At 47.2% G+C, this 17,217-nt stretch overlaps 1 protein-coding gene across 1 annotated transcript in view; it reads left to right on the top strand.

Annotated features, from left to right (window-relative positions):
* The first annotated feature begins 3,461 nt into the window (after positions 1-3,461).
* Positions 3,462-17,217, top strand: part of LOC143286367 (cilia- and flagella-associated protein 44-like) — a 39,045-nt gene continuing 25,289 nt past the window's right edge. The window contains exons 1-7 of the mRNA XM_076593908.1: positions 3,462-3,595; positions 5,104-5,281; positions 9,071-9,301; positions 11,724-12,023; positions 13,789-13,962; positions 15,874-16,158; positions 16,881-16,991. Coding sequence (XP_076450023.1) covers positions 3,462-3,595; positions 5,104-5,281; positions 9,071-9,301; positions 11,724-12,023; positions 13,789-13,962; positions 15,874-16,158; positions 16,881-16,991 — 1,413 coding nt within the window. The remainder of the gene's footprint in view (positions 3,596-5,103; positions 5,282-9,070; positions 9,302-11,723; positions 12,024-13,788; positions 13,963-15,873; positions 16,159-16,880; positions 16,992-17,217) is intronic.

Here is a 17,217-nt window from a genome sequence, read left to right as displayed (position 1 = left end):
GGCGTTTACAAATAGGACACATACGTAGATCTACATGTCAAGAAGGAAAAAAATGAACACAAGATACCAAACATTATTAGACATTATTCATCACACACACACACACACACACACACACACACAACACGCTCAAGCACACGCGCACGCACACACATACACAAGTCAAAGCACACAATCAAAAATAGTACACAATCAAAAATACAACAAACAAATCCTGGAACTATCAAAACTCACTCACTCACAAATAGTCATTAAAAAAGAAGTTCCTACTGGAAAGGGATGAGCTGTTGAGAATTATCTCTCTCTCTCTCCTTCCTTCCTCCCTTCCTTCCCTCCTTCCTTTCATCTACAGGTATTACCGCACCATAGGAGGAGGGCCAATCGGAGCAATCACCGTCCACCCGACAGGAAATTATTTTGCCGTGGGAGAGAAAGGTTCGAATCCCAACATCAACGTTTACAACGCTGACGATTTTCGCCTCTACAGAATTCTCCGCAAGGGGACGACATCCTCGTACACTTCGCTATGCTTCAACGATAAAGGAGATCTCATGGCTTCTCAGGGTAGGTGTGCTTGCGTGTGTGTGTGTGCGTGTGTGTGTCTGTGTGTGAGTGTGTCTGAGTCTCTGTGTGTGTGTGTGTGTGTGTGTGTGTGTTTCTTTCTTTCTTTCTTTTGTTTAATGTCTTTTCACTGTTAAGTGATACCAGACGGGGAAAAAAGGTATGTATGTATGTTTGCTTGGGAGATGGTGGGGGGGGGGGGGGGAGCGTGGGGGAGGGGGTAAGGGGGGAGGAGTAAATGTAAGAAGTGGTGGAATGAATGAAGTTACAGAGTAGTGGGAAAGGAAGAGCTGCAAAGGACTGGACTGATTAACAGTGAATTATAACATGAACTATAAAGACCATTCAAACATCCTTTTCACAGTTTAAAGCATGCATATGATATGATAAAAAAAAGTAGTTAAAAAAACCGTGATTAATTAACGGTAGATACCAACTGGGCTTTGACTCCAACAATCAGAAAAAAATGTTAAGTAATAAATAACTATTCAAAACATCTGATAACAAATATGTGTTTTGGCGGAAACTGGTCGGCTAGTTTTTGAAAGATCGGTTGCCTTGTTTTTGGACACTGGACAAGTATGTAATAGACATATACTTCTTTTCCACACAGACGCTGTATGTGTGTGTGTAGAGGGGGCAAGGGGGGGGGGGTGCTGGCGGGGGAGAGTGCATATGGGATCAAGGGGTAGGGGGCGCTATCGTGGGCTTAGGGGTAGGGAAAGAGAAAGGGGTATGGCGTAAGCTGGTGTGGGAATAGGTGTGTTATCTTTCTTTTTTCCTATAATCTATAAATATGATCTGTTTGTCTGTCTGTCTGACTATGTGTTTTAAAGGATGTGTTGTTGCATGTTCATGTGTGTCAATGATCTGCCTGTCTATCCATCTGTCTGACTATATATTCATCTGTCTGTCTGCCCAACAATCAGCCATCATCTTGATAATATCATGTCATGTGATTGTTAACAAGGGTTTATGGTGGGTTTGTTAGTTGAGATTTTTGTTTTCAGTTTTGTTTGGTTACTGAAGTAGATCAGGCTGAAGAAAAGGGAGACAACAAGGTAACCCGGTGCGACCCGAGAATTACTATCATCATTTCAACAATCACCCAAATACAATACACTTGTTATATTTCCTGTCGCCCAGCTTTGTGTGTGTGTGTGTGTGTGTGTGTGTGTGTATGCTTCTCAGTGGTGACATTGGTTTTTTGCTGAACAAAAGCAATGCAGTCTCAAAAGGAAGTACTATGTAAAGAAAGGTCACTGACTGACACACTGAACTGAAAGTTCCGTGGGAACTCAGCTGAGGGAGATGACAGCCCATCACTGAAGAGCATCCTCGTCTGCAAGCTGCATGGCCATCATCGATTCATTGTAGTCAGCTCAGTTCAGTTCAGCTCAAGGAGGCGACACTGCGTTCGGACAAATCCATGTAGGCCTACGCTACACCACATCTGCTAAGCAGGTGCATGACCAGCAGTTTAAGCCAACGCCTAGATGATAAAAAAGACGTAATGCATATACAAATGAATGAATAAACAAATTCGGGGCCCGATGCTAGTGGAGTCTTGCTTCTATTTGAATCGTTGCAGCTGACACGATGAAAAGAAGAAAAAAAAAGAGAAAAAAAAATTACTAGTAGTCTTTGAAGCTGAAGTGGTCATCAAAAAAAAAAAAAAAAAAAAAAAAGAAGAAGAAGACGTATGATAGTGTTCACCCGCAAATAGCCATGCAAAGCATGTTCATTAAAGCTAATTAGTTTGTGTGTTTTGTTTGTGTTGTGTGGCGTTCAAGAGGGGAGCTGTTGTTGTCTCGTTCGTCATCCATGACGTGGATGCGTTGTACTGCCGTTATACTCCAGGGGCCCAGTACATCCGTCTTCGGCGTTGGTTTTCCTGTCCGAGTTTCCCTTCTCGTAGGCGACTTGCCGACCAAGGCTTAAGAGCATCCCCTACCCTGGTTTGTTTCTCCGAGGTTTTTCTTCCCCGGGGCTAGAGGTTTTTATGCGCCTCTTACTCGCATGATGAACCCGTCATGGGACACATGGGGAATTTGATCTGGTGTAACAGTGCCACCTGTTGCCCCGCCCCGTCCAGGTAGGAACATCGCCATTTGGTCCGGGACTGTTTATTCGACCAGGCAAGCCTGACTTATATCGCAGCTAACCCTCATATCTGAGGGCCGTTCCCCTCTCCGCCACATGGGGACCCGCCGGGTTGGGGACAGTTGCCCCGCCCGGAAGATTTGGAGCCAGACCATATGCTGACGGTGTGGAACTGTCAAAACTAACTAGTTTGTGTGTGTGTGTGTGTGTGTGTGTGTGTGTGTGTGTGGTTCAGGAGGGGAACCAGACCACATGCTGACGGTGTGGAACTGTCAAAACTAGCTAGTTTGTGTGTGTGTGTGTGTGTGTGTGTGTGTGTGTGTGTGTGTGTGTGTGGTTCAGGAGGGGAACCAGACCACATGCTGACGGTGTGGAACTGTCAAAACTAGCTAGTCTGTGTGTGTGTGTGTGTGTGTGTGTGTGTGGTTCAGGAGGGGTACCAGACCACATGCTGACGGTGTGGAACTGTCAAAATTAACTAGTTTGTGTGTGTGTGTGTGTGTGTGTGTGTGTGTGTGTGTGTGTGTGTGTGTGTGTGTGTGTGTGTGGTTCAGGAGGGGAACCAGACCACATGCTGACGGTGTGGAACTGTCAAAATTAACTAGTTTGTGTGTGTGTGTGTGTGTGTGTGTGGTTCAGGAGGGGAACCAGACCACATGCTGACGGTGTGGAACTGTCAAAACTAACTAGTTTGTGTGTGTGTGTGTGTGTGTGTGTGTGTGTGTGTGTGTGTGTGTGTGTGTGTGTGTGTGTGTGTGTGTGTGTGTGTGTGTGGTTCAGGAGGGGAACCAGACCACATGCTGACGGTGTGGAACTGGATCCAGGAAACCGTGTTGTTGCGCTGCAAGGCCTTCTCACAGGAAGTCAACCACGTGTCTTTCAACCGAGAGCTGGATGGGGCGCTGTGCACTGCCGGTTCCGGTCACATCAAGTCAGTGCAACACCCGGCCTCTGGGTTATCGAACTTGTGTTGCGATGATGTGATGATGATGGTGATGATTGATGATAATGATACATTATCCAGCTAGTGTTGTGATGATGATGATGATGATGATGATGGTGATGATATGATGATATGATGGTGTTATTCAACTCGTGTTGTGATGATGATTACGACGATGATGTTATCCAACTAGTATTGTGATAATGATGATGGTGTCATCCAACTTGTTTTGTGATGATGATGATAATGATTGATGATGATGTTAGCCAGCTAGTGTTGCGATGATGATGATGTTATCCAACTAGTGTTATGATGATGATTGTGATGATGATGATGTTATCCAACTAGTGTGGTGATGATGATGATGATGATGATGATGATGTTATCCAACTAGTGTTGTGATGATGATGATGGTGATGATGTCATCCAACTGGTGTTGTGGTGATGGTAGTGGTTATAGTGATGATGTCATCCAACTGGTGTTGTGATGATGATGATGATGATGATGATGATGATAATGATGATGTTATCCAACTGGTGTTGTGATGATGATGGTGGTGATGGTGATGATGTCATCCAACTGGTGTTGTGATGATGATGATGATGCTATCCAACTGGTGTTGTGATGATGGTAGTGGTTATAGTGATGATGTCATCCAACTGGTGTTGTGATGATGATGATGATGATGATGCTATCCAACTGGTGTTGTGATGATGATGATGATGATGATGATGATGATGATGATGTCATCCAACTGGTGTTGTGATGATGATGATGATGATGATGATGATGATGATGATGATGATATCCAACTAGTGTTGTGATGATGATGATGATGATGATGTTATCCAAATAGTGTTGTGGTGATGATGATGATGATGTTATCCACCTGGTGTTGTGATGATGATGATGATGATGATGATGATGATGTTATCCAACTAATGTTGTGGTGGTGATGATGATGATATCCAACTAGTATTGTGATGATGATGATGATGAAGATGACGTTATCCAACTAGTGTTGTGATGATGATGATGATGATGATGATGATGATGTTATCCAGCTAGTGTTATCATGATGATTATGATGATGATAATGTTATTACTTTGTGAAAATAAATAGAAAGCTTGAATTGAGATATTACTCGTGATAATTCAGGATGAAATGATTGATATATCTATCTATCTATGTATCTATGTATGTAGGTATGTATCTATCTATGATTCGGTTGAGACGATAAACCGAGGTCCCGTGTGCAGCATGCACTTAGCGCACGTAAAAGAACCCACGGCAGCAAAATGTTGTCCCTGGCAACATTCTGTAGAAAAATCCATTTCTATAGGAAAACAAATAAAACTGCAAGCAGGAAAAAAAACATGAGTGGCGCTCCTAGTGTAGCGACGTGCTCTCCCTGAGAAGAGCAACCAGAAATTCACACAGAGACATCTGTTGTGACAAAGAAGAGTGATTGTAATAGTGATACCTCCATTCCAGGTTCTGGCACATGGCCCGCACCTTCACGGGCCTCAAGCTGCAGGGTCAGGTGGGTCGCTTCGGCCGCTCCCCCATCTCGGACATAGAGGGCTACCTGGAGTTCCCGGACGGCAAGGTGCTTAGCGGCAGCGAGTGGGGCAACCTGCTACTCTGGGACGAACAGCTCATCAAAGTCCAGGTGAGTAGGGTCAGACAGACAGGTAGACCGACAGACAGATAGACAGACAGACAGAAAGAAAGGCAAGTCAGACAGGCAAAAGGGGCAGTGTAGGTCACGGCAGCGAGTGGGGCAACCTGCTACTCTTGGACGAACAGCTCATCAAAGTCCAGGTGAATAGGGTCAGACAGACAGATGGACAGACAGGTAGACCGACAGACAGATAGACAGACAGACAGAAAGAAAGGCAAGACAGAAATGGCAAAAGGGGCTATGTAGGTCACGGCAGCGAGTGGGGCAACCTGCTACTCTGGGACGAACAGCTCATCAAAGTCCAGGTGAGTGGGGTCAGACAGACAGATGGACAGACAGGTAGACCGACAGACAGATAGACAGACAGACAGAAAGAAAGGCAAGACAGACAGGCAAAAGGGGCAGTGTAGGTCACGGCAGCGAGTGGGGCAACCTGCTACTCTGGGACGAACAGCTCATCAAAGTCCAGGTGACTGGGGTCAGACAGACAGATGGACAGACAGGTAGACCGACAGACAGATAGACAGACAGACAGAAAGAAAGGCAAGACAGACAGAAGGGGCAGTGTAGGTCACGGCAGCGAGTGGGGCAACCTGCTACTCTGGGACGAACAGCTCATCAAAGTCCAGGTGAGTAGGGTCAGACAGACAGATGGACAGACAGGTAGACCGACAGACAGATAGACAGACAGACAGAAAGAAAGGCAAGACAGACAGACAGAAGGGGCTATGTAGATCACGGCAGCGAGTGGGGCAACCTGCTACTCTGGGACGAACAGCTCATCAAAGTCCAGGTGAGTGGGGTCAGACAGACAGGTAGACCGACAGACAGATAGACAGACAGACAGAAAGAAAGGCAAGACAGACAGACAGAGGGGGCAGTGTAGGTCACGGCAGCGAGTGGGGCAACCTGCTACTCTGGGACGAACAGCTCATCAAAGTCCAGGTGAATAGGGTCAGACAGACAGGTAGACCGACAGACAGATAGACAGACAGACAGAAAGAAAGGCAGACATACAGGCTGGCAGAAGGGGCAGTGTAGGTCACGGCATCGAGTGGGGCAACTGCTACTCTGGGACGAACAGCTCATCAAAGTCCAGGTGAGTGGGGTCAGACAGACAGATGGACAGACAGGTAGACCGACAGACAGATAGACAGACAGACAGAAAGAACGGCAAGACAGACAGGCAAAAGGGGCTATGTAGGTCACGGCAGCGAGTGGGGCAACCTGCTACTCTGGGACGAACAGCTCATCAAAGTCCAGGTGAGTGGGGTCAGACAGACAGATGGACAGACAGATAGACAGACAGACAGAAAGAAAGGCAAGACAGACAGGCAAAAGGGGTTATGTAGGTCACGGCAGCGAGTGGGGCAACCTGCTACTCTGGGACGAACAGCTCATCAAAGTCCAGGTGAATAGGGTCAGACAGACAGATGGACAGACAGGTAGACCGACAGACAGATAGACAGACAGACAGAAAGAAAGGCAGACAGACATACAGGCTGGCAGAAGGGGCAGTGTAGGTCACGGCAGCGAGTGGGGCAACCTGCTTCCTCTGGGACGAACAGCTCATTAATAAAGTCCACGTGGTGGGGATGGGACAGACAGACAGGTAGGCCGACAGACAGACGGACAGAAACACAGACGGGTAGACAAACAGACATACAGACAGGCAGACAGACAGATGGGGTTTTGCAGGTCACAGCAGTGAATGGGGAAACCTGCCGCTGTGGGACGAACAGCTCATCAAAGTCCAGGTGAGGGCGTGAGACGTGCCCGACTTGTCCTCAGAAGGAGAAGAAGATCTGAGCGCATCACTCCTTTTTTGCAACATCTCCATTGGTCCCCTGTGTCACATAGAATAAAACAAATTACAGGATCGGCACTCTATGTTTTAAGGGTATTCACAGATCTGTCCCTTCCTATCTATGTGGCTGCCTTCACCTCTACCGGATAAGGTACAAAATCAGAGGTCTGTTTTAAAAATGTATTCACAAGTTTGCCCCTTCCTATCTCTTGTGGCTGCCTAAACCTCTACACTCCATCTCACTCTCTACGATCGGCTTCGGATCCACTATGTTTAAGCATACCCAGATTCACTCTCTGCTGCCGTTCTTTCTTTGTCTCTGGACCTTGCATTTGGAATAAACTTCCTCTTTCGCTTAGTCAGGTCTCTGCACTCAGCTCTTTCAAGTCTTGCCTTAAAACCCACCTCTTCCCAGGGGTGGTTAGCGTCGCGGACTGACGGCTGGGAGGACGCGGGTTCGAATCCCAGCGGAGGTGGGTTTTTCGGCCCGTGGCCGGCTCCTACCCAGAGTTGAGTGTGCTGTGGGCTTAAATGGGGAGACTGGGACCACACAGTCGAGTGTCATCCGCTTCAAGGATGCGTCTTTGGGTGTGTTGCTCTAATTACCTGACCAACACTGCAAGTGTCTGTATCTCTCGGGCCTGGTTAACGCCGGGATATCATTATGACAGGAAGCGTAGAGTACAGCCTTGTCACGCAGTCCCAAACCAAAATGGACCTCTATAGCAACATCGTCATCATCATCGTCATCCTCCTGCTCCTTCATCGTCATCAATATAAACAAAATAGTCTCAAAGTCTGTGGCCTTTCATGCCCTGCTCTCATGGTGACCTCAGTTTCGATACCCCTCCACTTCCGTGCTTGGGGTGAGTCCTGTCAATGTCGTCAGTGTCGGCAGATTCATGGGGGGCTGTTGTTTGAGGGACGTGGTGGCGGTCTCCACTCTGGGGGGGACGCTCACTCAGTCTGGCTCCGCGACTAAGCCATTATTGTCGTTAGTAGGGGGCTTAGTAGGTGGTGTCCTAAGTACGTTAAAACAGAACAGGCACCACTGAACACCACCGAAGTGACTCAGCAGCAGTGCAGGGTCTCCTCTGGTGTGTGGCCTCCTGGCGACCTAACATCGATGGTTCCCTGTGGACTGCCGACGCTGGGACTGCGACGGACGAACCCGGGTGTGGCTGTGTATGGGGGAATCTAAATGAGCGGCGTGGGAGTAATGCCACTGAAACGGTGCAGATGATGGGGCAGCAAAAAAATAAATAAAAATAAAATAAAACCCACCTCTTCCCAAAGATAGCCTCTCTCTCCTGACTCTTCCCTGTCTTCAGTTTCTCAAGTTTAGATTTATGCATGCATGGCGCTTTGGTTTGTCTCCGCACAAGATTCGGTGCTCTATAAAATACTCATCATTATTATCATTATCATTAGACAGACGGACAGACAGGTAGACCGACAGTCAGATGAACAGACGTACAGACAGAAAGACAGACAAACAGACAAACCGGGCGACCATTATGGAGGTAAAAGACCTTTACATAAATAGATGAAACCTAGGAACCTAAAAAGTCCAGGTTGTTGAAGCAAAGCCACCTGCTTCATGTCTGGATTATTTCTTGTCGTGCACGTGCTGACATTCATTGCAGCTGACTGCCGCGTGTGTGTGTGCATGTGTGTGTGTGTGTGCGCGCGCACGCGCCTCAGCGAAATAAACCTTAATGATCCCGAAATACGGCTTAATTCGGAAGACTTACAACCTATTACTGGTGTGACTGTGAAGATTTTTTTTCCTGCTATGTTTCATCCAGATTTGGTATTGGCAGACACAGTGTTTCCAGAAGAAAAAAAAAATTAAAGTTTACTACGGACTCCCTACTCCCCCCTGCCACCCCCCCACCCTACACCCCAACACCTAACCCCCTCCAAACATACCCACCCCACCCAATACCCACCCTCCTCCCCCTTTTCAGATCGGTCGGAAAGGCGGGAACCCTTGCCACACGGGCCAGGTGATGCACATCATGATGGTGGAAGGGGAGATCATCACGGCGGGCACGGACGGCTACGTCAGGTCGTGGAATTTCGAGCAGATCGACGTGCTGGAGGCGGGCGAGGAGTCCGCGCTGGTGGAGGTGGACCCCATGAGCGAGGTGTTCATCGGGCCTTCCGTCAGTGTGTACTTCCTCACCCAGACCGCCAGGGTCAGTCAGGAGATGGGGGAGGGGTGTGTGGAGAGGGTTGGGGGTGGGGAGGGGGCTGGGGGGGGGGGCTGTGTTGTGGTTGTGTTGTAGTTGTCTTATTTTGTTTTCTGTTGCGTCACGTTGTGTTGCGCTGCATTGGGCTGGGTTGCGTCGTGTTGTGTTGCGATGCGTTGCGTCATTTTGTGTTGCGATGCGTTGCGTCGTGTTGCGATGCGTTACGTCGTGTTGTGTTGTGTTGTGCGTATTGTGCTGCGATGTGTTGCGTCCTGTTGTGTTGCGATGCGTTACGTCGTGTTGTGTTGTGCGTATTGTGCTGCGATGTGTTGCGTCCTGTTGTGTTGCGATGCGTTACGTCGTGTTGTGTTGCGATGTGTTGCGTCGTGTTGGGTTGCGATGTGTTGCGTCCTGTTGTGTTGCGATGTGTTACGTCGTGTTGTGTTGCGCGTGTTGTGTTGCGATGCGTTACGTCGTGTTGTGTTGTGCGTGTTGTGTTGTGCGTATTGTGCTGCGATGTGTTGCGTCCTGTTGTGTTGCGATGTGTTGCGTTGTGTTGTGTTGCGATGTGTTACGTCGTGTTGTGTTGCGCGTGTTGTGTTGCGTCGTGTTGTGTTGCGCTGCATTATGTTGCGTCGCGTTGCATCGTGTTGCATTGCGATGTGTTACGTTGCGTTATGATGCTCTTTATTGCGACGAGTTGTGTTGCGATGCGTTGTATTGGGCTGGTTGCGTTATATTGCGCTGCGTTGCGTTGCGTTGTGTTGCGTTGCGTTCCTGCCTGTGCCAATACAGAGTCCGTGAGGGTCTGGGTTCGAATCCCGTTCTCGCCCCTTTCCCCTAAGTTTGACAGGAAAATCGAACTGAGCGTCTAGTCTTTCGGGTGAGACGATAAAATGATGCCCTGTGTGCAGCACGCACTTGGCTCACTGAAAAAGAACCCATGGCAACGAGTGTGTTGTCCTCTGGCAAAATTCTGTTGAAGAAATCCAATCTGACAGGCACACACACACACACACACACACACACACACATATATATATATATATATATATATATATATAGAGAGAGAGAGAGAGAGATGTATGTATATATGTATGTATATATATGTGTGTGTGTGTATTATTATTTATTTGTTTATCTATTTATTTATTTATTTATTTGTTCTTGCACTCAGATGTGGTGCAGCGTATACGAATTTGTCCGAACGCAGTGACACCTTGAGAATCTGAAACTGAAGCTGTGTTGTGTATGGACCCCACAAACAAAGTGTACATCGGACTGTCCATACGACGGGCGCAATAGCCGGATGGTTAAAGCGTTGGACTTTCAATCTGAGGGTCCCGGGTTAGAATCACGGTGACGGCGCCTGGTGGGTAAAGGGTGGAGATTTTTCCGATCTCCCAGGTCAACATATGTGCAGACCTGCTAGCGCCTGAACCCCCTTCGTGTGTATACGCAAGCAAAAGATCAAATACGCACGTTAAAAATCCTGTAATCCATGTCAGCGTTCGGTGGGTTATGGAAACAAGTACATACCCAGCATGCACACCCCCGAAAGCGGAGTATGGCTGCCTACATGGCGGGGTAAAAACGGTCATACACGTAAAAGCCCACTCGTGTATATACGAGTGAAGGTGGGAGTTGCAGCCCACGAACAAAGAAGAAGAAGGACTGTCCATACAGCTAGCTCTACTACCTCACACAGCCTACCGACTTCAGCAGTCTTCTGTTTCACTTTCTCAAGGAGGCGTCACTGCGTAAGGACAAATCCATATACGCTAAGACCACATCTTGGCAGGCCAGATGCTTGATTAGCAACATAACCCAACGCGCTTAGTATGGCTTGGGGTTGTATTGTGTTGTACTGTGTTGTAATGTTATTGTGTGTTGTATCGTGTCGACCTCATGAGGGTGCTGGTCGGGATGCCCGCACGTGCATGCAGCTCCACTATCTCACACAGACAGCCTGGGTCATCCACGGGAGGAAGAAACTGTGTTGTGTTGTGTTGTGTTGTGTTGTGTCGTATCATGTTGTGTTGTTGTGTAATTTTGTCTCATCGTCTTATTCTGATGATTCCATAGCATCGTATCGTATGAATGATAAAGATATAACAATTAAATACAAAGAGGAAAATGTTATGTTTGGTTATTCTTTTCCTGTGTAGGCATTCATAAACACACTATGCTCCATGTGTGAGTATGTGTGTGTGTGTGTGTGTGTGTGTGTGTGTGCGCGCGCGCGTGCCTTTGTGTGTGTTTACGTGTGTGCGTGGTGGGAGTGAGGTGGGGGGGGAGGTTAATTGATTAATACGAGTGCACAAACACGCCCTTCATGCAGCCTGCTTATGTAGACCTGCTGCTGCTCACCAAACTGACTAACCAACCAAGCCCAACACCAGACCTTCTTCCTCCTCACCTCAAACAGATGAAAGCCATCAAACACGAGCCCACCGAAGGAGATAAAAAGTCCGACAGCTTGCATGAGGACGAGACGACGCGACACACCTGGTATTGCCAAGATGGCAACGGGGGCATTTGGCAAGCGGACCTCAGCTTCCGCCTGGCTGCTGTGCCACCCAAACGTCTGCTCAACTTCCACTCTGGAGCCATCGTGGCCTGTGCGGTGTCGCCCATCACCTACCTGGTCATGACTCTTGGGGAGGACGGTACCTTGAGGCTCTACGACTTCTTGAAGAAGAAGCTGCTGGCCGTGAAAGTGTTTAAGGTTTGTGTGTGTGTGTGTGTGTGTGTGTGTGTGTGTAGGGGGTAAGGGGTGGGGGGACGGGAATGTGTGGGTGGAAGGGAGAGGGTGGGAAGTTATTTGGGTGGTGGTGGCTGAAGGGGTGATGGGGGGGGGGGGGGGGGTGGGGGGGCTGGGGTCGGAGGGGGGGCAGGGGGAGGGAGGGGGCTGGGGAATCATACTAAAACACAGTAAACACAGTATACTTCTTTGTAGTAGTGAATTTGGTGTGCTTGTATAAAAGCAGGAGAACTGCAGTCTTCCTGTATGAATACATTAAATGTGGTAATCTATCTATCTATCTATCTATCTATCTGTCTGTCTCTTTGTCTGTCTGTCTGTACGAATATGATTCAGCAGTATATGGATACATATATCATTCATCGTTTGTCATTCTTCTTGTTCTTGTTCTTCTCCTGCTTTTTCTTCTTCTTCTTGATGGACTTCTGATCCGGTGTTGGGCTAACCAGTGGCCAGGGCTCGAGGCCCTGTTTCGGCCTGTTGTTGTGTCCTAGGGAAAAAAGGAAAAGGCTCATTACCTCACTTCACCCATGTGTCAAAGGGTATCTTTCACCAGCCAGTTGGGGAAGGTAAAGAAAAAAAAAGGTGGAAAAAGAGGATTGGACCCCTCTTTCACACAGAGGGAAGTACGACTCTCCCTGCCACGATGGCGTGCGTTGTTTGTAAAGGCCGCGGGACCTTAACCTGTTGACCTTTCAGTTCAGTTCAGTTCAGTTCAGTTCAGTTACTCAAGGAGGTGTTACAGCGTTCATACAAACCAATGTACACTACACCACATCTACTGAGCATCCGATGCCTGGCAAGCAGCGAAACCCAACGCGGTTAGTCCAGCCTTGAGAGAGAGAGAGAGAGAGGATGCATAAATGGATATCATCAAATTTATGAACAAATGATTAAGATGCATAAATAAATATATCTGCAAAAAAAAAGTGAAATGAAAATAAGTAAGCAAATGTCGTGTATGATGGTCGTGTCCTACTATGACCATCAGAGCAGCACAGGAGGCAACTGCTGTCCCGACTATCTGGACTGGAATTTTATAACAGTTCAGAGTGCCTTTCCCAGTCCGCATTGGGATGGTTCCCAAAAGCCTAGTTCCAGAGTCATAGTCCTTAAGCTGTAAATAATTTCCTGTTGCAATGGAGAAACCATTGATAATACAACTCTCACTTAGCTGCTGGCCCAGCTGTAAACTTATGTCAGTCAAAGATATAAGCTGAGGTTTGGCATGACAGGCCTAGTAAGCAAATAGATAAAAATAAATAAAATAAAATGAAGTGTAGGGAAAAAACAAACAAACCATATATATATGGAGTGATGGCCTAGAGGTAACGCGTCCGCCTAGGAAGCGAGAGAATCTGAGCGCGCTGGTTCGAATCACGGTTCAGCCGCCGATATTTTCTCCCCCTCCACTAGACCTTGAGTGGTGGTCTGGACGCTAGTCATTCGGATGAGACGATAAACCGAGGTCCCGTGTGCAGCATGCACTTAGCGCGCGTAAAAGAACCCACGGCAACAAAAGGGTTGTTCCTGGCAAAATTCTGTGGAAAAATCCACTTCGATAGGAAAAACAAATATAACTGCACGCAGGAAAAAAAAAAAAAAAAAAAAAATATGGGTGGCGCTGTAGTGTAGCGACGCGCTCCCCCTGGGAGAGCAGCCCGAATTTCACACCGAGAAATCTGTTGTGATATATATAAATATCTATATCTATATATTTGCCCCTCAGGCGAAAGGGTGTTCTCTGGTGTGGATCCCGGTGTACGTGGACCGATTCTGCGCGACGGTGCTGGCTGGGTTCTCTGATGGCGCGATCCGACGGGTGGTCATCGACGGGTCCACCACCACGCTGTTCGGGGTGGACCGCATGGAGTGTCAGCTCAAGCTGCTCGCCGCCCTCAGGGTACAGACTTTTCTTTTCAAAGTTCTTTTTCTTCTTCTTCTTTGTTCGCGGGCTGCATCTCCCACGTTCACTCGTATGCACACGAGTGGGCTTTTTCACGTGTATGACCGTTTTTACCCCGCCATGTAGGCAGCCATACTCCGTTTTCGTGGGTGTGCATGCTGGGTATGTTCTTGTTTCCATAACCCACCAAACGCTGACATGGATTACAGGATCTTTAACGTGCGTATTTGATCTTCTGCTTACATATACACACGAAGGGGGTTCAGGCACTAGCGGGTGTGTAGATATGTTGACCTGGGAGATCGGAAAAATCTTCACTCTTTACCCACCAAGCGCCGTTACCGAGATTCGAACCCAGGACACTCAGATTGAAATTAACCACTCGGCTATTGCGGCCGTCTTTTTTTTTCTTTCTTTTTTTTTTTTTAATGCACAAAACTAAACATTGATTATACAGTACGGAGGCAATGCAACACATTGAATCAATGCATAATAAGAAAGAAAAAGAAAAGAGTTGCAACAAGACAGTGGACATACATAGAAGAAGAACATAGGACATACATAGAAGAAGAACATAGGACATACATAGCGCATAATTATTCTGCACACATCTTTCGTCACTGCCCAACATTTCGTCTGAGTCTCTGAAAATATCATTGCCTTTTGAAGGACGCTGTGAAATGCACTATGATTAATGACAATTACCACTATCACGTTGGTGGCATCGCTGTTTTCTGGTGTGTTTTTTGGTGTGTGTGTGTTTTTTGTTGTTTTTTTTGTTTGTTTTTTGTTTTTGGTGTTTGTTTGTTGTTGTTTTTTGGGGGGGTTGGTTTATTTTGGTTTTTTGGTTTTGTTTTGTTTTTGTTTGTTTGTTTGTTTGTTTTTCTCCTTTCCTTCTTACTCTTTCCTTTTTCTGTCCTTGTGATAATTTGTACGAACGACGGAGGAAAAAACAACAAAAAAACCAGACAAACAAAATCACAGACTTTCGTATTGTATTGTATCGTATCGTATCGTATTGTATCGAATTGTATTATGTCATATCATATTGTTTTGTTTTGCTTTGTATTGTATTGTATTATGGTATTGTATTGTATTCCATTACGTTTTGTTTTGGTCACAACAGATCTCTATGAAAATCGGGCCGCTCTCCCCACGGCGGACAGTGTGCCGTTCAAGTGCTGCGCCATCATTTCTTTTCTTCTTCTTCCTTTTTGTCTGCATATGACTGTTTGTCTTACTGTCATGTACTTGGCGCGCGTAAAAGAACCCAAGGCGACAAGAGAATTGTCCCTGGCAAAATTTAAATGTAAAATCCACTCTGTCTAAGATATATATCTATATATCTATATGTTTGTGTGTGAGTGTGTGAATATAGATAAATAGATTGATAGATGTAGTGTGTGTGTGTGTGTGTGTGCGCGTGTGTTTGTGTGTGTGTATGTGTGTGTGTGTGTGTGTGTGTGTCAAAGCCTGACTGAATGACACAAGAAACGAATAATGAGCGCTTAAAGGCAGTAGCTGTCGAGAAGTCGGCTCCACGTATGTAGGCAGCAGCCTGTTGTGCAAAAAGACTCCAGTGTTTTGCTGTAAACCGCTCACAGCTTGCTTGGTTTCTTGACTTAAGAACTAAGTATCAATAATCATATAACAACTAAGTATCAATGAAATAAAATAAAAACAACTAGGTATCAATAATCATGTAATAACTAAGTATCAATAAATACAAAAAATGGGTATCAATAATCATTATGATAACTAACAAAACAAAAACAAAAAAAAAACACCCAGGTATCAAAAACCAAACGATAACTAAGTATCAATAATCCAATGTCTCACGGCATCTATTTTTTTCATTCCCTTCCGGTCTCCCTCCCACCCAACCCCACCCCCCTTCCATTCATTCAGCCTCACTCCGCGCCAGTGACGGGTATGGCCTACAGCACTCAAGAGAAAGCACCCGGCTTCGCCGCTACCCCGGGTATACACGTGTGCAGCCTCGCCACCTGCTCGGAAGACAAGACCATCTTCTTCTTTCACGTGGTCTCCGCGGACAACTACATCCCGTTCTGCTACGTACCGCTTCGCTATGTGCCCCGTCACGTGGTATGGTCACCTGACAGCGGCACGCGTCATCACCTGTTGATCACGTGCCAAGACGGCATCGTCATAGAGATGAGGGAGCCCAAGGCGGTAGGTTGTGGGTGTAGGTGGGGGGTAGGGTTGGTGGGGAGGTCGAGGGGGGGTGGGGGGGGGGTGGAATTGTGTGTCCCATTTTCGGGCGGTGTTCTTGTTGATGTTGTTGGTGGTGGTGGTGGTGGTGGTGGAGGTGGTGAAACATTACTGCATGGGTACATGAACAAATTTTGCCGCGGTTGTTTTTTGTTTGTGTGTGTGTGTGTGTGTGTAGAGAGAGAGAGAGAGAGAGATAATAAATAAAAATCTTGCCTTTTTGTCTCGCTGCCATCTGTCCACCCCCCACCCCCCACCCCCCCAAGGCTTCTCTCTCTCCCTTTCTTTTCTTTCTCGCTCTCTGACTCTCTTTCTTTCTCTCTCTCTTCCTATTCCCTCCCTTTTTCCGTGTTATTCTTTTTTTTTAATCCATTAATCCATTTTTCTTCTTTGCATATAAAAATAGAAAAAAGAGCCGCATACATTTATGTTAACTCCTCGTCAACACACACAAACACACACACACAAATACACATATACACAGTCATATGATATATATTTATTTATCTATCTATCTACCTATATATATATATATATATATATATATATATTGTCCTGCCCTGCCCTGCCCTGTCCTGCCCTGCCCTGCCCTGCCCTGCCCTGCCCTGCCCTGCCCTGCCCTGTCCTGCCCTGCCCTTTCCTTTACTGTCTCGTCCTGTCCTGTCGTGTCTCTCACTCCCAAGGCGAATACAGCGGAGACCCTGGAGTACCGCACGGTGGAGATGCGCGAGATGAAGTTCCACAGCGTCAAGTCCCAGATCCTGCACGACGCGGAGGTGGAGAAGGAGAGGGAGGTGGAGGCGGAGAGACAGAAGGAGAGGGCCAAACAAAACAAGGACCGCCTTGATAGGGTAGGTGGGTGCGGGGGTACGGGGAGGGGGGCCGGGGGGGGGGGGGGGGCGGAGTGTGTGTGGGACGGGGGTGGGGGGGTGGGGAGGGGCGGGAGTTATGGTTTATACGCTGTGGTGGAACATAAAAACCGATAAAACAGTAACGTCGACTGATGCTGTGTGTGTGTGT

This window comes from Babylonia areolata, chromosome 10 (assembly GCF_041734735.1).
Source record: "Babylonia areolata isolate BAREFJ2019XMU chromosome 10, ASM4173473v1, whole genome shotgun sequence".
NCBI classification, from domain to species: Eukaryota; Metazoa; Mollusca; class Gastropoda; order Neogastropoda; family Buccinidae; genus Babylonia; species Babylonia areolata.
The sequence above is the reverse complement of the archived record's forward strand: the minus strand, read 5'-3'. Positions and strand labels throughout refer to the sequence as shown.